This window comes from Triticum dicoccoides, chromosome 4B (assembly GCF_002162155.2).
Source record: "Triticum dicoccoides isolate Atlit2015 ecotype Zavitan chromosome 4B, WEW_v2.0, whole genome shotgun sequence".
Classification (NCBI taxonomy): domain Eukaryota; kingdom Viridiplantae; phylum Streptophyta; class Magnoliopsida; order Poales; family Poaceae; genus Triticum; species Triticum dicoccoides.
The window spans coordinates 63,824,484-63,846,520 of NC_041387.1; the positions used below are offsets into that span (position 1 = coordinate 63,824,484).

Sequence of the window (22,037 nt, forward strand, 5' to 3'; positions counted from 1 at the left end):
AGAGGGGGAAGGCAAGGGGGGCGCCCCCCCCCCCTTCCTTGTCCTATTCGGACTCAAGGGGAGGGGGCGCGCCTCTTGCCCTGGCCGGCCCCTCTCTCTCTCCACTAGGGCCCATCAAGGCCCATTACTTCCCGGGGGGGGGGGGGGTTCCGGTAACCCTCCGGTACTCCGATTTTTCTCCGAAAACACCCGGAACACTTCCGGTGTCCGAATATAGTCATCCAATATATCAATCTTTATGTCTTGACCATTTCGAGACTCCTCGTCATGTCCGTGATCACATACGGGACTCCGAACAACCTTCGGTACATCAAAACTTATAAACTCATAATAAAACTGTCATCGTAACGTTAAGCGTGCGGACCCTACGGGTTCGAGAACTATGTAGACATGACCTAGAACTATTCTCGGTCAATAACCAATAGCGGAACCTAGATGTTCATATTGGTTCCCACATATTCTACGAAGATCTTTATCGGTCAAACTGCATAACAACATACGTTGTTCCCTTTGTCATCGGTATGTTACTTGCCCGAGATTCGATCGTCGGTATCCAATACCTAGTTCAATCTCGTTACCGGCAAGTCTCTTTACTCGTTCCGTAATACATCATCTCATAACTAACTCATTAGTTACAATGCTTGCAAGGCTTAGGTGATGAGTATTACCGAGAGGGCCCAGAGATACCTCTCCGACAATCGATGTGACAAAACCTAATCTCGAATTATGCCAACTCAACATGTACCTTTGGAGACACCTGTAGAGCACCTTTATAATCACCCAATTACGTTGTGACGTTTGGTAGCACACAAAGTGTTCCTTCGGTAAACGGGAGTTGCACAATCTCATAGTTGCAGGAACTTTGTATAAGTCATGAAGAAAGCAATAGCAACATACTAAACGATCAAGTGCTAAGCTAACGGAATGGGTCAAGTCAATCACATCATTCTCCTAATGATGTGATCCCATTAATCAAATGACAACACATGCCTATGGTTAGAAAACATAACCATCTTTGATCAATGAGCTAGTTCAAGTAGAGGCATACTAGTGACACTATGTTTGTCTATGTATTCACACATGTATCATGTTTCCGGTTAATACAATTCTAGCATGAATAATAAACATTTATCATGATATGAGGAAATAAATAATAACTTTATTATTGCCTCTAGGGCATATTTCCTTCAGTCTCCCACTTGCACTAGAGTCAATAATCTAGATTACATAGTAATGATTCTAACACCCATGGAGTCTTGGTGCTGATCATGTTTTGCTCGTGAGAGAGGCTTAGTCAACGGGTCTGCAACATTCAGATCCGTATGTATCTTGCAAATCTCTATGTCTCCCACTTGGACTTGGTCCCGAATGGAATTGAAGCGTCTCTTGATGTGCTTGGTCCTCTTGTGAAATCTGGATTCCTTTGCCAAGGCAATTGCACCAGTATTGTCACAGAAGATCTTCATTGGTCCCGATGCACTAGGTACAACACCTAGATTGGAAATGAACTCCTTCATCCAGACTCCTTCATTTGCTGCTTCCAAAGCAGCTATGTACTCCGCTTCACATGTAGATCCCGCCACGACACTTTGTTTAGAACTGCACCAACTTACAGCTCCACCATTTAATAAAAATACGTATCCGGTTTGCGATTTAGAATCGTCCGGATCAGTGTCAAAGCTTGCATCGACGTAACCATTTACGACTAGCTCTTTGTCACCTCCATATATGAGAAACATATCCTTAGTCCTTTTCAGGTATTTCAGGATGTTCTTGACCGTTGTCTAGTGACCCACTCCTGGATTACTTTGGTACCTCCATGCCAAACTAATAGCAAGGCACACATCAGGTCTGGTACACAGCATTGCATACATGATAGAGCCTATGGCTGAAGCATAGGGAACTCCTTTCATTTTCTCTCTATCTTCTGCAGTGGTCGGGAATTGAGTCTGACTCAACTTTATACCTTGTAATACAGGCAAGAACCCTTTCTTTGCCTGTTCCATATTGAACCTTTTCAATACTTTATCAAGGTACGTGCTTTGTGAAAGTCCAATCAAGCGTCTTGATCTATCTCTATAGATCTTAATGCCCAATATGTAAGCAGCTTCACCGAGGTCTTTCATTGAAAAACTTTTATTCAAGTATCCTTTTATGCTATCAAAAAATTCTATATCATTTGCAATCAACAATATGTCATCCACATATAATATTAGAAATGCTACAGAGCTCCCACTCACTTTCTTGTAAATACAGGATTCTCCAAAAGTCTGTATAAAACCATATGCTTTGATCACACTATCAAAACGTTTATTCCAACTCCGAGATGCTTGCACCAGTCCATAAATGGATCGCTGGAGCTTGCACACTTTGTTAGCACCTTTTGGATCAACAAAACCTTCTGGTTGCATCATATACAACTCTTCTTCCAGAAATCCATTCAAGAATGCAGTTTTGACATCCATTTGCCAAATTTCATAATCATGAAATGCATCAATAGCTAACATGATTCGGACAGACTTAAGCATCGCTATGGGTGAGAAAGTCTCATCGTAGTCAACCCCTTGAACTTGTCGAAAACCTTTCGCAACAAGTCGAGCTTTATAGACAGTTACATTACCATCAGCGTCAGTCTTCTTCTTAAAGATCCATTTATTCTCAATGGCTTGCCGATCATCGGGCAAGTCAACCAAAGTCCATACTTTGTTTTCATACATGGATCCCATCTCAGATTTCATGGTCTCTAGCCATTTTGCGGAATCTGGGCTCATCATCGCTTCCTCATAGTTCGTAGGTTCATCATGGTCAAGTAACATGACTTCCAGAATAGGATTACCGTACCACTCTGGTGCGGATCTTACTCTGGTAGACCTACGAGGTTCAGTAGAAACTTGATCTGAAGTTTCATGATCAATATCATTAGCTTCCTCACTAGTTGGTGTAGTTGTCACATGAACCGGTTCTTGTGATGAACTACTTTCCAACAAGGGAGTAGATACAGTTATCTCATTAAGTTCTACTTTCCTCGCACTCACCTCTTTCGAGAGAAACTCCTTCTCTAGAAAGGATCCGATTTTAGCAACGAAAATCTTGCCCTCAGATCTGTGATAGAAGGTGTACCCAATAGTCTCTTTTGGGTATCCTATGAAGACACATTTCTCCGATTTGGGTTCGAGCTTATCTGGTTGAAGTTTCTTCACATAAGCATCGCAGCCCCAAACTTTAAGAAACGACAACTTTGGTTTCTTGCCAAACCACAGTTCATAAGGCGTCGTCTCAACGGATTTTGATGGTGCCCTATTTAACGTGAATGCGGCTGTCTCTAAAGCATAACCCCAAAACGATAGCGGTAAATCAGTAAGAGACATCATAGATCGCACCATATCTAGTAAAGTACGATTACGACGTTCGGACACACCATTTCGTTGTGGTGTTCCGGGTGGCGTGAGTTGCGAAACTATTCCGCATTGTTTCAAGTGTAGACCAAACTCGTAACTCAAATATTCTCCTCCATGATCAGATTGTAGAAACTTTATTTTCTTGTTACGATGATTTTCCACTTCACTCTGAAATTCTTTGAACTTTTCAAATGTTTCAGACTTGTGTTTCATTAAGTAGATATACCCATATCTGCTCAAATCATCTGTGAAGGTGAGAAAATAACGATACCCGCCACGAGCCTCAACATTCATTGGACCAGAAACATCAGTATGTATGATCTCCAACAAATCAGTTGCTCGCTCCATAGTTCCGGAGAACGGCATTTTAGTCATCTTGCCCATGAGGCACGGTTCGCAAGTAGCAAGTGATTCATGATCAAGTGATTCCAAAAACCCATCAGTATGGAGTTTCTTCATGCGCTTTACACCGATATGAGCTAAACGGCAGTGCCACAAATAAGTTGCACCATCGTTATCAACTCTGCATCTTTTGGTTTCAACACTATGAATATGTGTATCACTACTATCGATATTCAATAAAAATAGACCACTCTTCAAGGGTGCATGACCATAAAAGATATTACTCATATAAATAGAACAACCATTATTCTCTGATTTAAATGAATAACCATCTCGCATCAAACAAGATCCAGATATAATGTTCATGCTCAATGCTGGCACCAAATAACAATTATTTAGGTCTAAATCTAATCCCGATGGTAGATGTAGAGGTAGCGTGCCGACCGCGATCACATCGACTTTGGAACCATTTCCCACGCGCATCATCACCTCGTCCTTAGCCAATCTTCGCTTAATCCGTAGTCCCTGTTTCGAGTTGCAAATATTAGCAACAGAACCAGTATCAAATACCCAGGTGCTACTGCGAGCATTAGTAAGGTACACATCAATAACATGTATATCACATATACCTTTGTTCACTTTGCCATCCTTCTTATCTGCCAAATATTTGAGGGAGTTCCGCTTCCAGTGACCAGTCTGCTTGCAGTAGAAGCACTCAGTTTCAGGCTTAGGTCCAGACTTGGGTTTCTTCTCTTGAGAAGCAACTTGCTTGCTGTTCTTCTTGAAGTTCCCCTTCTTCTTCCCTTTCCCCTTTTTCTTGAAACTAGTGGTCTTGTTAACCATCAACACTTGATGCTCCTTTTTGATTTCTACCTCCGCAGCCTTTAGCATTGCGAAGAGCTCGGGAATTGTCTTGTTCATCCCTTGCATATTATAGTTCATCACAAAGCTCTTGTAGCTTGGTGGCAGTGATTGGAGAATTCTGTCAATGACGCTATCATCCGGAAGATTAACTCCCAGTTGAATCAAGTGATTATTATACCCAGACATTTTGAGTATATGCTCACTGACAGAACTATTCTCCTCCATCTTGCAGCTGTAGAACTTATTGGAGACTTCATATCTCTCAATCCGGGCATTTGCTTGAAATATTAACTTCAACTCCTGGAACATCTCATATGCTCCATGATGTTCAAAACGTCGTTGAAGGCCCGGTTCTAAGCCGTAAAGCATGGCACACTGAACTATAGAGTAGTCATCAGCTTTGCTCTGCCAGACGTTCACAACATCTGGTTGCTCCTACAGCAGGCCTGGCACCCAGCGGTTCTTCCAGGACGTAATTCTTCTGTGCAGCAATGAGGATAATCCTCAAGTTACGGACCCAGTCCGTGTAATTGCTACCATCATCTTTCAACTTTGCTTTCTCAAGGAACACATTAAAATTCAACGGAACAACAGCACGAGCCATCTATCTACAAACAAACATAGACAAGCAAAATACTATCAGGTACTAAGTTCATGATAAATTTAAGTTCAATTAATCATATTACTTAAGAACTCCCACTTAGACAGACATTTCTCTAGTCATCTAAGTGATCACGTGATCCAAATCAACTAAACCATGTCCGATCATCACGTGAGATGCAGTAGTTTCAATGGTGAACATCACTATGTTGATCATATCTACTATATGATTCACGTTCGACCTTTCGGTCTCCGTGTTCCGAGGCCATATCTGTATATGCTAGGCTCGTCAAGTATAACCTGAGTATTCCGCGTGTGCAACTGTTTTGCACCCGTTGTATTTGAATGTAGAGCCTATCACACCCGATCATCACGTGGTGTCTCAGCACGAAGAACTTTCGCAACGGTGCATACTCGGGGAGAACACTTCTTGATAATTAGTGAGAGATCATCTTAAAATGCTACCGTCAATCAAAGCAAGATAAGATGCATAAAGGATAAACATCACATGCAATCAATATAAGTGACATGATATGGCCATCATCATCTTGTGCTTGTGATCTCCATCTTCGAAGCACCGTCATGATCACCATCGTCACCGGCGCGACACCTTGATCTCCATCGTAGCATCGTTGTCGTTACGCCATCTATTGCTTCTACGACTATCGCTACCGCTTAGTGATAAAGTAAAGCAATTACAGGGCGTTTGCATTTCATACAATAAAGCGACAACCATATGGCTCCTGCCAGTTGCCGATAACTTCGGTTACAAAACATGATCATCTCATACAATAAAATATAGCATCACGTCTTGACCATATCACATCACAACATGCCCTGCAAAAACAAGTTAGACGTCCTCTACTTTGTTGTTGCAAATTTTACGTGGCTGCTACGGGCTTAGCAAGAACCGTTCTTACCTACGCATCAAAAACCACAACGATAGTTCGTCAAGTTAGTGCTGTTTTAACCTTCGCAAGGACCGGGCGTAGCCACACTCGATCCAGCTAAAGTGAGAGAGACAGACACCCGCCAGCCACCTTTAAGCATGAGTGCTCGTAACGGTGAAACCAGTCTCGCGTAAGCGTACGCGTAATGTCGGTCCGGGCCGCTTCATCTCACAATACCGCCGAACCAAAATATGACATGCTGGTAAGCAGTATGACTTGTATCGCCCACAACTCACTTGTGTTCTACTCGTGCATATAACATCAACGCATAAAACCTATGCTCGGATGCCACTGTTGGGGAACGTAGTAATTTCAAAAAAATTCCTACGCACACGCAAGATCATGGTGATGGCATAGCAACGAGAGGGCAGAGAATTATCTACGTACCCTCGTAGACTGTTAAGCGGAAGCGTTATGACAACGCGGTTGATGTAGTCGTACGTCTTCACGAATCGACCGATCCAAGCACCGAACGTACGACACCTCCGTGTTCAGCACACGTTCAGCTCGATTACGTTCCCTGGGCTCCAATCGAGCTAAGCGTCGGGGATGAGTTCCGTCAGCACGACGGCGTGGTGACGATGATGATGTTCTACCGGCGCAGGGCTTCGCCTAAACTCCGCGACGATATGACCGAGGTGGAATATGGTGGAGGGGGGCACCGCACACGGCTAAGGAACGATCCGTAGATCAACTTGTGTGTATATGGGGTGCCCCCTTCCCCCGTATATAAAGGGGGAGAGGAGGAGGGGGCCGGCCTAAGGGGAGGCGCGCCCTAGGAGGGGGAAACCTACTCCAAGTAGGTTTGCCCCCTCCCTTTCCTATTCCAAGAAGGAGGGGGAAGGAAGCAGTGGGAGAGGGGGAAGGCAAGGGGGGCGCCGCCCCCCTTCCTTGTCCTATTCGGACTCAAGGGGAGGGGGCGCGCCTCTTGCCCTGGCCAGCCCCTCTCTCTCTCCACTAGGGCCCATCAAGGCCCATTACTTCTCGGGGGGGTTCCGGTAACCCTCCGATACTCCGGTTTTTCTCCGAAAACACCCGGAACACTTCCGCTGTCCAAATATAGTCATCCAATATATCAATCTTTATGTCTTGACCATTTCGAGACTCCTCGTCATGGGCGTGATCACATTCGGGACTCCGAACAACCTTCGGTACATCAAAACTTATAAAGTCATAATAAAACTGTCATTGTAACGTTAAGCGTGCGGACCCTACGGGTTCGAGAACTATGTAGACATGACCTAGAACTATTCTCGGTCAATAACCAATAGCGGAACCTGGATGTTCATATTGGTTCCCACATATTCTACGAAGATCTTTATCGGTCAAACCGCATAACAACATACGTTGTTCCCTTTGTCATCGGTATGTTACTTGCCCGAGATTCGATCGTCGGTATCCAATACCTAGTTCAATCTCGTTACCGGCAAGTCTCTTTACTCGTTCCGTAATACATCATCTCATAACTAACTCATTAGTTACAATGCTTGCAAGGCTTAGGTGATGAGTATTACCGAGAGGGCCCAGAGATACCTCTCCGACAATCGAAGTGACAAAACCTAATCTCGAATTATGCCAACTCAACATGTACCTTTGGAGACACCTGTAGAGCACCTTTATAATCACCCAATTACGTTGTGACGTTTGGTAGCACACAAAGTGTTCCTCCGGTAAACGGGAGTTGCACAATCTCATAGTTGCAGGAACTTTGTATAAGTCATGAAGAAAGCAATAGCAACATACTAAATGATCAAGTGCTAAGCTAATGGAATGGGTCAAGTCAATCACATCATTCTCCTAATGATGTGATCCCATTAATCAAATAACAACACATGCCTATGGTTAGAAAACATAACCATCTTTGATCAATGAGCTAGTTCAAGTAGAGGCATACTAGTGACACTATGTTTGTCTATGTATTCACACATGTATCATGTTTCCGGTTAATACAATTCTAGCATGAATAATAAACATTTATCATGATATGAGGAAATAAATAATAACTTTATTATTGCCTCTAGGGCATGTTTCCTTCAGAAGGCTGAATCGACTCTGCTATACGGGCTATAGCTGCTAAATTCTGAATCGGAGTTCGATATACCTGGGTCGGTGGTGGAAAGAGTTGACGTCGACTGGATTCTGGAACCCGTTGCCGCGCACGCTCGTCGAGTGCTCGCTGAAGGTTCTCCAGTCAAGTGCGCTCAGCCAAGTTAGCCAAGCGCGCGTCCTCTAAGGCACGAGCCTCGGGGGTTTCTCCAATGATAGGAGTGTGCAGCACATCCATGTTCCGGCGGTGAAGATCTTCCCTTTGCAGCGAAGTGAGGGGCTCGGGGAGATATTCTTCATGGGCATGCGACGGATCACCTCCGCCGTCGCCTCCGTCGGTGTGGCGAAAACCGGGAGGACTGCATGGTCCATCGACCATCAGAACCTCCACCGCTGGATCACTACTGTCACACTCGGATGCAGTCTCCGCGGAGCCAGTCGACAGGTCAAATAGGCCGTAGAGAGATTCGTCGGGCTCGATTACCGCGACTTGGGGGGTGGCCGGCTGGCGAGCGACCGCGTGCCTCACCCACCGCTGAAGCCTCGACTGACCGGAGCGCTTGCACCAGCAGGAAACAGGGAGGGAGGACGACACAGGGGCCGACCGATACTGGGTCGCCGGTTACCGCAGGAGGACGCCGCAGACGCACGCGCGAAAGTGCGTCGCTCCGCGGACTAGGAGCGCGTCGATGTCGAGCGGAGCCTCCTGAAGCCAAGCGGAGTCATCGGCGATGAACGTGAGCGCGCCGAGACGGATCTCACGGCCCTCAACCAAAACTCCGCCTGAAACCATGATGAAGGAGATCGGAAAAATCGCAACTTCTCCAATAAGTCGCTAAGACACCGGACCCACGGTGGGCACCAACTGTCGTGGTTCTAAGTCTGACAGTAATGTAGGGGGGTAGGTATGGAGAGGCAAGATCCTAGCTATGGAGTAGTTGTATACGCAAGAGATTTACGAGTTTAGGCCCTTCTCGGAGGAAGTAACAGCCCTACATCTCGGAGCCCGGAGGCGGTCGACTGGATTATGTGTGTATGAGTTACAGGGGAGCGAACCCTTTACACTAAGGAGGGGGTGGCTTATATAGAGTTCGCCAGACCCCTCTGGCCCTCAGTTATGTAGGGTTTAAGGTACATTAAGGTCGGGCGTTACTGGTAACGCCACAAATAAAGTACTATGATGACCATTAAAGCTACTCAATGGCCGTCCGTTTGTGTACAGAGTGACTTTAGATCTTCTGGTTGTCGAGTGGTTGGCTTCATGGTCGAGTGTCTTCGAGTCCGTCGAGTGGAACGCTTCTGAGTCGATTGACAGGTGGTTTCTTCTAGAGATGTCCTTGGGGAGGGTAGTTTGGACAGGTCCATAACCCTACCCTAGGTACATAGCTTCATCAATCCCTGAAGCTACAATATAGCGGCGCTACATTTACACACTCATCGGCAGCAATGGCATCTTAGATGGACGCAGCCGTTTCACAGGAGAGGAGGGGTGCTAGTGCTTTAACGACGCCGCGCCGGTGCCGGAATTACGTACAAGAGAGAGAGAGGGGGTAGAAGGTTGAGTTGTCAAGGAGTGATGGGGAAAGAGACGCAACCGAGCAAACTTGGGGAACCCAAAGCTCGCAGCTTATCATCCTGGTACAGAAAGAGGTACAGGAGGCAGGCAAAGAAAGATACGACATGTTTGTTCAGGACTATCCATGCAATTTACCAACTCTACAAGGTCCAAGGTGTAAAATGTACGAGCCACTCATCTTGTGATACATCTGGTCCATTTATATTTCATCCAATGGCCCATGACCTATCGGTGCATCTGGTGCACCAGTTCAATCGTTTCACAGGATACGTCTTCCAACTGCCCTAGCAATTCCAAGCGACTACATTACCCAAACACCGTGCAATACTTCCCAAGCAAAAACCAAGCAACTGTCCTAACGAAACTAAATAACTGCATTATGACATGATGCAAGTCTTCTAGAAAATCCAAGCGACAACTTTGTCCCCATACCAAACCAAGAAACTGCATTACAACTCGAGAAACTCTGCTAGCAAATCCAAGCGATTGCTTTGTCCCCCATAATTCACATAATTGCCAATCTATTGACTGCAAAAATTATTGCACTGATTCAAACAAAAATGCCATGCATCTGGACAAGACCCCCCCGGATTTTCGTAATAGGCAACTCCATAAAAATGGTAGACAACTGGGAGACATGTTTATCTCCTTTTACAAAATATGGATATGCGATAATAGGACATCGTATGCATAATATATGTTGAATGCACCTTCATAACACAAGTTGCCTCCTTTAGTACCGAAAGTTGCCTCCATGTGATACCAAAAGTTGCTTATGATGATGTTCAATTGCCTACATATGATGAATTTTTTTCCGACATGGTTTCTATGTTTTCTACGATATACTTGCTTAGTAAATTCACTAGTACACATGACGCAAGAAATTTGCTTCTGTTTAGCATAAAGTTGCCTCAACTAGAGCCAAAATTGCTTTAAAAAATCATCGAAACCTACTCATATGGGATCTAGGTTTGAAAAATCTCGTTGCGAGAAACCTAATGGTGAGAACAGATCTACGTTCTGATGCTCGGTTCAAAAGTTATAGCTTTTTGAAAAAAATGAGACGGAATAAAGTGGGATGACATCAGCATATGCATGCAGTTAATCTTTAGAGACCACCCAACACCTGATGATTCCAGGTACATCACGTGGGGGAAGGAGGCCATTTTCTAACAGTTTGTCATGTAGCGCAATTGAATCAACATCGGACGGCTCACATGCATGCACCTGACTCCACCAAATAGTGCAGCTGCATTATCTAGCATTTAGGAACTTTAAAATTGTGAATGCACTGGTCACAGACTAAAAATTGGGATGCCCCAATCAAGGAAGGTAGCAGAAGCAAATTATAGAAACATAAAAGTTGAGTTAATATGACCATTGGTAGATGAACTTGCACAACATTAACAGATCCATACACAAACTTGAAAACCCCATAAAAGCGGTCACTGAACTCATGACGCAGTAACAATTTGATAAAAAAACTCGAGCAACTGCTAGATTAGATGCCACGTCAATGAGTGGCACGCGCCAGCGCTATTTTTTTTATAGAAAACACCATGTCATTATGTAAATGCGTTATAAGGTCCCACCTCCCCATTCTGTAATTCTCAACCTTGAGCCCAAATTCCTACCTGCAGCCGCACTCCCACCATCAAGGGCTCTCCGTGGCCATGCAGCACGCCAGTATCACATGGCCCTTGGCGTCATGAAAGAGGGTGGTGGTCGTGGCATCCCCGGTCTCCCAGGCGGCGACATGAAGCTCTCCCAGGTAGTGGTGGCGCCATGAAACCCTCGAGGCAGCGATAACAGCATGAGCGGTGGCGGCGGTTTGAGGAACGACGGCGAGGTGGGATTCTACACCAAATCAATCACCGTTGTGCATCTTATGTGTATCACTGAACTGATGTAGCATGTTTTTGAACAATGAGTATTTGTCTAGTTGAAGTATGTTATTGAAACTTGGTGGAATTTTGTACTGCAATGCTGATGGTGCTTTGTGTAATCTTATTGAAGAATTCTTCTCTGCACATACAACAACAACCTCTATGGGGAGGGTTATCTAACGTAGTTCTATTTCATGGCAACATGAGGTCATTTTTACAAGATTCCATTCCACCCCGTGTCGTTGAGGACTTACTGAAAATATATGTCGTTTAATCAAGGTTTTTTTCTAAAAAAAGAACCCGACGTTGGTGTGCCACTTGTTGACATGGCGTCTAATAGGGCAACTGCTTTAGTCTTTCGTACCAAATTGTTACTGCTTACGTGGCGTCTCTATGGCCCTATTTGTTTCAGATATGATAGGATTGATATCACTTGTGGATTCTCTTTGGTGGCCAAGTTGTTTCCTTTGTTTCAGGTTTGATTGGATTCAAATCACCTATGGATTTGGCAAAGCTGAATAAACTTTGCCACGAAGTACACTCCGAGGTTCTTCAGCAAACTGCACTAAAAATGAACTAAATCCAGATTCAGCTTCACTGGCAAAAGTTGATTGAGAATAGTTGTTTGTATCAGGTTATGACTAAGTTTCACCGGCAACTTTGGCTTCACTAACAAAGTTGTTTTCAAATGCTCCCTTTGTTCCTAGATATAAGGCTTTTAGAGATTCCAATACGGGCTACATACGAATGTATATAGACGTATTTTCTTGTGTAAATTCACTCTTTTTGCATGCTCAATATTTAGACCGCATTGGAATCTCGAAAGAAGGCATATATTTAAAAATGGAGGGAGTAGTTGTTTGTTTCATATTACAAATTTAGCTTCACTGGCAAAACTGAATTTGGTCCCTAAAGCTCAACCAAATAGGGCCATGGAGCTTTGGAGACTAGCAGATGCATGATGCCTTGAGACCCCTCTCGGGGATCCAGGGTGAGAGATTGGCATGTTGCCAACACTTTTCAATTTTTCTCTGATTTTCCATGTGATCGCTTGCTCATGCCACTATTTTGTCACCCTGCTCTCTGCTGAATATATATCCATGAAGAAAAGCCTTCCCCATCCATTCTAACAAAGGTGAAGGGAACTCAAAATATGTAATGTCCCCCAGAGTCTTGAGGTTATACTCATGAAATTATGAAGTGCAGCTTCAAAGTCAATAAGACTAAGTATGCCATGCCTGGGAAAGAATACCTACAAGACTAGGTGCATGAACCCATGAAGAAAATGTAGAACAAATAATGGACACCTCCATTCCATTATTTATTTCACATTTCTACGCCGGATAAAGACATCCCTTAAATCTTTCCACCATGATACACTAAACACACTCGACCTTCGCTTTTGGTCCTCATGGGCGACCAAACCCTAGCCCTTCGATCCTCCTCCCCTCCCCTTTCTCGCTCTTTGTCTCCACCCGAGGAACTCACCGGTGCATCACGCGATAATTGGTGAAGGTGGTGGCAAGGTCCTATGTGACAGGCGAAGATTATCCCTATTATTTAGGAATTGATTGTGCATCATGAGCATCTCATAAGCATCATTTTAATTAATTTTAATTTGAAAATATGATAATTTCAACCCTCAACTTTATTAAAAGGTTAAAACCCTAACACATCTTCAACGATCCCAAAATGCCCTTCTCAAGCCTAAAGTTTTGGCATGGACTTCGTCCATCGTCCATATGTATATGGACTCATCCCAACAAAAAAAATACATGGATTGAAATGGTTTAAATCATCAAACCTTAATTAAAAAGCAATTTAAATAAAATGCACATATCTTTGATCTACTTAAAATGAGGGTCATTCACTTGATGAAATCTCTTGAAACCCTGTCACAGACCGAACATCACTTTAAAATTTGGCATCTGAATCTGTCTCCCAGCTTTTCCTTTTTTAAGAGCCTTGAATCTCTTGGATTTTCTTTAGATCTTTGGTGTCTGGCCTTGGTAATTTAGCAAGCTCTCTCCCATGGAACCATGAACCTTGTCAAGGCACTTTTGACCCCAAGATCATTTCTTGGGTTTATCTCTAAAACCCCAATGCCACTTTATATAAAGCCAGGATTGTTGCTTCTAGCCAATGATGGTCATAAAGGGAATATTCAAAATAGAGAACCCAAGAAATCATCTTGGGGTCAAAAGTGGCATTAGGGTTTTAGAGATAAACCCAAGAAATCATCTTGGGGTCAAAAGTGGCATTAGGGTTTTAGAGATAAACCCAAGAAATCATCTTGGGGTCAAAAGTGTCTTTGAGAAGGTTCATGGTTCCATGGGAGAGAGCTTGCTGAATCACCAAGGTCATGCACCAATGATCCAAAGAAAATCCAAGAGACTGAAGGTTCTTAAAAAAGGAAAAGTCGGGAGGCAGATTCAGATGCCAAATTTCACCGAGTGATGTTTGGTCCGTGACAGGGTTTCAAGAGATTTCATCAAGTGAATGCACCTCATTTTAAGTAGATCAAAGATCTATGAATTTTATTTAAATAGCTTTTTAATTATGGTTTGATGATTTAAACCATTTCAATCCATGTATTTTTTTGGATGAGTCCATATACATATGGATGAAGTCCATGCCAAAACTTTAGGGTTGAGAAGGGCATTTGGGGCTCACTGAGGATGTGTTAGGGTTTTAACCTTTTAATAAAGTTGAGGGTTGAAATTATTGTATTTTTAAATTAAAATTAATTAGAATGATTCTTATGAGATGCTCATGATGCACAATCAATCCCTAAATATTAGGGATAATCTTGGTCTATTACACATGACCTTGCTACCACCTTCACCAATTGTCGCACAATGCGCCGGCGAGTTCCTCAAGTATCAACAGGGGAGGGAGAAAGGGGAGGGGAGGAGGATTGAAGGGCTAGGTTTTGGTCACCCATGAGGACCGACATGAGGGCCGAGTGTGTTTAGTGTATCATGGTGAAAACATTTAAGGGATGTCTTTCTCTAGCGTAGAAATGTGAAATAAATAATGGAATGGAGATGTCCATTATTTGTTCTACATTTTCTTCATGGGTCCGTGCACCTACAAAGAACTTCTCCAAAGCAACTAGCTTTTAGGAAATGCCCTCACTCCTCATCCACATTTAATGCATGTGCCTCCCTCGCTACTCTATAAGCCATCTTCGAGTGCCTCCATCTCATGAGTCTCTCCCTCTAATCAAGCCATCTCCGACTACCTCTCTCTCTCTCTCGTGGGGGTCTCACTCTGACCATCAAAGAGCTCCTCGTGAGGTAAAATTGCACCCTACCCTTGTCGTTAGCTCAAACTTGTCTATGAACCTTTGCCTATTTTCTAACAAGAGCGAGCAATGCAACTCAAGCCCGAACCCCTCCTCCCAGCGAAGCTCGGTTAGGATCACGACAAAACCCTAACAATCCTCTTTTGAATCTTAGTGAGTCTCTGGAGACCTACCCAACAAAACTCACCAGAGTCAAGCACGTCATCGAGCTTCTCATCGTTGTCAGCCTTCCCCACCATTTTAGCAGTGCACCATGGTCTCCACATCCTTCTCGCGAGCACCTGGATAAGTCGAGCATCACAAATGGTGGCCCATAGCCACGGGAATCGTCATTGGAGTGTCACGCGGCATGAAGAAGACGTCGACCGCCAAACAAACATGACAGGTGGACCACTTGTTGACTCGGGTCCTACCTGCCAGTGTATGCTCATATTGGGCCTACACATTAGCCTCTTTTTTTGCTTCGGTCCCACTCATCGTAAACCCAGCCCATGACCCAACAACTATCCGACACTGAGTGCGAAGATAGCATCCGAGCCCAGTAAGTCTTTCGGCCCGCTCGGTCAAAATCAAAGGTGGCATCAAAAGGGACTCCAAGGAGGAGATCGAAATAGCCATCATAGACTACTCATACAAGGACTTGAAGACACATTCCCCAAACAAATCCACAACTACTAGGAGTGCAAAACATTCACTTCTCTGTTGCACTTAAGATATGCAGCAAAGGGTTCATACATAGCTATGAGATGTACCAGAGGATCCTGACCATGAAGGACGGATCACATCACTGTCGCGATCTGAACAACATGGCTCTTTTTCGACCAACCCTAAGGGAAGAGCTCCGAACCCCGTACAAGACACACGAGGAATCATTGAGCGGCTATAAGCAGCGAAAAAACAAAACTATGAGCAGTGAATTGCTACCACTTAGATGTTTATGTTGATTGGTATGTTAATTTAATTTCTTGGGCTATTTTCTGTTGCAATTTCTGTTAGACTAGTATGTTTTTCATCTTATATTTATTTGTGATGCTTATGTACAAATATGTGGCGTTTACGTAAAACATATGTGAAATCTACTATATTATCATTACTTCCAATCCTTCAGATAGTTCACTTAACTTCTCAACTACATGAAAACAATGAAATACTCTAACTACTACACCGTTAGAAATGTTTTGAGATCTTTCAAAAATAATTCAGAAACCTTTAGAGTCAGTCACGTGCCTATAAAAATGGTTTGCATGCTTTGAGGAATACTATCATATGGGTCCATAGCTATTTAATAAAGATCGTGCCTGGTTGTTTTGGTCAAGTAGGAGGACATCTGTATGCCAACGGACCTCGGTGGGTTTGGCACCCTTGCTCCCCGTCACATGAACATGACCCTCATGTTATGTTGGGTATTGTAGATCATTCAAGGGGAGGGGGTTGTGGTTGTAGCTTCTTCCTGGTAAGTATTTACCGGTGAGCCCCTCCTTGCTTGCTAGCGCATGGAGGGATCCTAGTTCTGGAAGTCCATCTGACTGATGAAGCAGGAAATCCACCTAGGAGTGTCCTTTAATATAGGCAATGGAGAACACACTCTATTCTGGTTTGATCCATGGGTTGGGGGGCCTGCTGTGTTTGTGATTCCCAAGCTTGTATGCTATTTGCGCTGACCTGATGGTGTTGTCTCGACGGTTTCCCATAATGGACATTGGAACATCTTGTTCTGACAGACATTTGGCCAGGCAGAGACTATAGTGTGGGCTAATTTGCGGGATGTCTTCCCGTCGGTGCTTGCGGATGATCCAGACAACGTATCTTGGAGTCTCTACCCTTCGGGTGTCTTCTCCGCAAGCTTAGCATACCAGGTGTTGTGCTGTTGCTCGACCATTCCTTGGACTAGTCCTATTTGGAAAGCCCCGTCGCCCCTGAAGATCAAGATTTTTGTACGGCAATTGTTGCGGGACTGACTTCCCTCTGGCATAGAGGTGCTTAGGAGACATGTTCCTAGCAATCGCATGTGTCCTCTGTGTGAGGTCTCAGAGACAAGGTCTCACATCCTTTTCTCGTGCACCACAACATGATCCCTCTAGAGTTTTGTCCGTGAGGCCCTGGGGCCTAACTAGGAGTCCCTGGACCTGCAGGATTCCTTGAAACCAGATCCAACTAGACCGGGTGGCCGCGGCGCCTATTCTAGCTTGTGCTTACGGCGTTGGCTTGGACACTATGAATGACGCGTAATAGAATGGTTATTGAGAGGGTCTTCCCAAGGCATGCTTCTGAATCGTTCTTCAAATTCCTTACTTTCTTGCAGCACTGACACCTGTTATTTAGGTAGCGCGGGCCGCGATCGTTTAGGACTTATGTTGGATGCGCTTCTTGCTACCGCTCAGTGCCTATCCTCGCAGCAGGATCGTTGAGTTTGCAGCCCATTGGTGTCCTTTTTTAAAATTTCTTTTATGCTTTCTCTGGGCGTGACTTTACTTATACCCCAGTCATCTATGTTGCTTTGATGCACTTGAACATGTTGCGTGAATGTTAGCTTTATTTATAAAGCGGGGCGAAAGCCTATTTCAAGAAAGGAATATTCATCTAATTTTTCGGTTGCATTTGATATTTGCCTTTGACGAGTCATCTAGTCTAGATTTTAACAAATCAAGACCGCCTGCTACCATGGATAACCCCGAACACGGACCCTTAACCTCCACTCGGCCACTCGAAACCCCCATTCAAATTTAAGGATGGCAATGGGTAGGGTATGGAGCGGGTAGAGTAATACCATACCCATCCCATGTAGTTGAAGGATACAAAATTCTACCCATACCCGTACCCACGGGTATGAAACTTTACCCATACCGATACCCGACGGGTACCCTACCGATTGGATACCTAATGGTATATCAAACTGTACACAAGTTATTCACAATACATTCATCTATAGCACATTTGACAAAAGAACATTGATCTCAACTCAATAACGTATAGATGAGTGCATGATCATTATCTCAATTCAAATTTACAATTGGCGAGAACTTTAACACAGGTTCACAAGCTCACAACTTTAACATATGTGCCTTGTGAATTATGGGTAAAGTTCATATGTCAGTATAAACGGGTAGGGTATGGGTATATCCATGGGTAAAAGGCTATACCCGTGCCCTGCCCATGGCTTAGCGGGTAGGGTATGGGTAGCATCCGCGGGTATAAAGTTGTGCCCATACCCAATCCATGCGGGTATGGTATCCGTGGGTACCCATACCCATGGGTAAAATTTCCATCCTTATTCAAGTTAGGTGTGTTATCGCTGCCTCATCGGAAGTGGTGTAGTCCATCTGGCGTCCGAGCATGGTGGCAAATGCGTAACCCCTCTGTTGGCGCGCTGACGCGAAGGACGCACCATGACCGTCGGCCAATGCAAACACAACTCGACGTGCCTGCCATGTGAGGCAGCGGGCATGGGAGGCGGCAATAGCCCTTGCAGTGGTGGATGTTGGCAAGGCGGAGTCGCATTCTTCGGCGCCCCTTATGGTGCACCAATCAGGGCACCACAACTGCGTTGTGGTGGATGTAGCTGGTTCGTCTCAGGACAGATCCATCATTGCTACTTCTTGAGCTTGCGTTGGTTTTTCCCTTGAAGAGGAAAGGGTGATGCAGCAAAGTAGAGATAAGTATTTCCCTTAGTTTGAGAACCAATGTATCAATACAGGAGGAGACAACGCACCAATCACCAATACCTGCACAAACAATCAAACAACTTGCACCCAATGCGATAAAGGGGTTGTCAATCCCTTCACGGTCACTTGCAAGAGTGAGATATAATAAAGATAGCTGGAATTAAACAAAAGATAAAGTAAATATTTTGGTATTTTTGGTTTATAGATCGAAAAGTAAAAGATTGCAAAATAGCATATCAGAAACTAATATGATGGAAAATAGACCCAGGGGCCATAGGTTTCACTAGTGGATTCTCTCAAGATAGCAAATAATACAGTGGGTAAACAAATTACTATCGAGCAATTAATAGAAAAGTGCAAAGTTATGACGATATCTATGGCAATGATTATGAAATATAGGCATCACGTCCGTGTCAAGTAGACCGGAACGATTTTGCATCTACTACTATTGTTGGAAACATGACCTAGAGGCAATAATAAAATGATTATTATTATATTTCTTTGTTCATGATAATTTTCTATTGTTCATGCTATAATTGTATTAACCGGAAACCGTAATACATGTGTGAATACATAGACCACAACATGTCCCTAGTGAGCCTCTAGTTGACTAGCTCGTTGATCAATAGATGATTATGGTTTCCTGACCATGGACATTGGATGTCATTGATAACGGGATCACATTATTAGGAGAATGATGTGATGGACAAGACCCAATCCTAAGCATAGCACAAGATCGTGGAGTTCATTTGCTAGAGCTTTTCTAATGTCAAGTATCATTTCCTTAGACCATGAGATTGTGCAACTCCCGGATACCGTAGGAATGCTTTGGGTGTACCAAACATCACAACGTAACTGGGTGCCTATAAAGGTACACTACATGTATCTTCGAAAGTGTCTGTTGGGTTGGCATGATTCGAGACTGGGCCCACTTGGTACTGCATCATCATAATGAGCTCAATGTGACTAATGAGTTAGCCACGGGATCATGCATCACGGAACGAGTAAAGAGACTTGCCGGTAACGAGATTGAACAATGTATAGGGATACCGACGATCGAATCTCGGGCAAGTAACATACAGATGGAAAAAGGGAATTGTATACGGGATTGATTGAATCCCCGACATCGTGGTTCATCCGATGAGATCATAGTGGAACATGTGGGAGCCAACATGGGTATCCAGATCCCGCTATTGGTTATTGGCCGGAGAACGTCTCGGACATGTCTGCATGGTTCCCGAACCTGTAGGGTCTACAGACTTAAGGTTTGGTGAGGCTAGAGTTGTTATGGGAAATTGTATGTGGTTACCGAAGGTTGTTCGGAGTCCCGGATGAGATCCCGGATGTGACGAGGAACTCCGGAATGGTCCGAAGGTGAAGATCGGTATATTGGACGAAGGGTATTGGAGTCCGGAATTGTTCCGGGGGTACCAAGTGATGACCAGTGTGTCCGAAAGGTGTTTCGGAGGCCCCGACAAGCGTTGGGGGGCCTTATGGGCCAAGTGGAGGGGGCACATCAGCCCACTAAGGGGATGAGCGCCCCTCCCACCCCAGGGGGCACCACCCCTAGGGCAGCCGCCCCTCCCAGCTTGGGGGGCAAGTTTCCTAGGTGGTGGGGGCGCCCAAACCCATCTAGGGTGTCCCCTGGCCGCCGCCCCTCCTCTAGATCCATCTAGAGGGACCGCCCCCTCTCCCCTTCCCCCTATATATAGTGAGGGGGTGGGAGGGCATCCACACCCTTCCCCTGGCGCAGCCCCTCCCTCCTCATACATCTCCTCCTCCTCCGTAGTGCTTGGTGAAGCCCTGTTAGAGAACCACAAGCTCCACCACCACCACGCCGTTGTGCTGTCGGAGTTCTCCCTCAACTTATCCTTTCCCCTTGTTGGATCAAGAAGGATGAGACATCCCGGGCTATATGTGTGTTGAACGCGGAGGCGCCGTCCGTTCGGCACTACATCGGATCTTATGTGATTTGAATCGCCGTGAGTACGACTCCATCAACCGCGTTCTTGTAACGCTTCCGCTTCGTGGTCTTCAAGAGGTATGAAGACGCACTCCCACTCTTTCATTGCTAGTATCTCCTAGATTGATCTTGGTGACACGTAGGAAAATTTTAAATTATTTCTACGTTCCCCAACAGTGGCATCATGAGCTAGGTCTATGCGTAGATTCTATGCACGAGTAGAACACAAAGTAGTTGTGGGCGATGATTTGTTCAATTTGCTTACCATTACTAGTCTTATCTTGATTCGGCGGCATTGTGGGATGAAGCGGCCCGGACCGACCTTACACGTACGCTTACGTGAGACAGGTTCCATCGACTGACATGCACTTGTTGCCTAAGGTGGCTAGCGGGTGTCTGTCTCTCTCACTTTAGTAGGATCGGATTCGATGAAGAGGGTCCTTATGAAGGGTAAATAGCAATTGGCATATCACCATTGTGGCTTTTGCGTAGGTAAGAAACATTCTTGCTAGAAACCCATAGCAGCCATGTAAAACATGCAACAACAATTAGAGGACGTCTAACTTGTTTTTGCAGGGTATGCTATGTGATGTGATATGGCCAAAAGGATGTGATGAATTATATATGTGATGTATGAGATTGATCATGTTCTTGTAATAGGTATCACGACTTGCATGTCGATGAGTATGACAACCGGTAGGAGCCATAGGAGTTGTCTTAATTTATTGTATGACCTATGAGTCAATATAAACGCCATGTAATTACATTACTTTATTGCTAACCGTTAGCCATAGTAGTAGAAGTAATAGTTGGCGAGACAACCTCATGAAGACACGATGATGGAGATCATGGTGTCATGCCGGTGACGAAGGTGATCATGCAGCGCCTCAAAGATGGAGATCAGAGGCGCAAGATGATATTGGCCATATCATGTCACTTTATGATTTGCATGTGATGTTTGTCATGTTTACATCTTATTTGCTTAGAACGACGGTAGCATAAATAAGATGATCCTGTTGGGGAACGTAGCAGAAATTCAAAATTTTCAACACATCACCAAGATAAATCTATGGAGATTCTAGCAACAAGAGAGGGAGAGGATGAGCATCTGCATACCTTTGAAGATCACTATGCGGAAGTGTTACAAGAACGCGGTTGGTGGAGTCGTACACGCAGCGATTCAGATTGCGGTCGATTCCGATCTAAGCACCGAACGGATGGCGCCTTCGCGTTTAACACGAGTACAGCCCGGGGACATCTCCTCCTTCTTGATCCAGCAAGGGGAGAGGAGAAGTTGAGGGAAAACTCCAGCAGCACGACAGCGTGGTGGCGATGGAGCTCGTGGTTCTCCGGCAGGGCTTCACCAAGCACTACGGAGGAGGAGGAGGTGTTGGAGGAGGGAGGGGCTGCGCCAGGGAAGGGTTTGTGGCTGCCCTCCCACCC

General features: G+C 44.7%; 1 protein-coding gene across 1 annotated transcript in view; it reads left to right on the plus strand.

Moving 5' to 3' along the window:
• The window catches only part of LOC119293346, a 22,035-nt gene extending 10,047 nt beyond the window's left edge, over nt 1-11,988 (plus strand). The window contains exon 4 of the mRNA XM_037571847.1: nt 11,417-11,988. Coding sequence (XP_037427744.1) covers nt 11,417-11,488 — 72 coding nt within the window. The 3' untranslated portion in view covers nt 11,489-11,988. The remainder of the gene's footprint in view (nt 1-11,416) is intronic.
• Nucleotides 11,989-22,037: the final 10,049 nt, after the last annotated feature.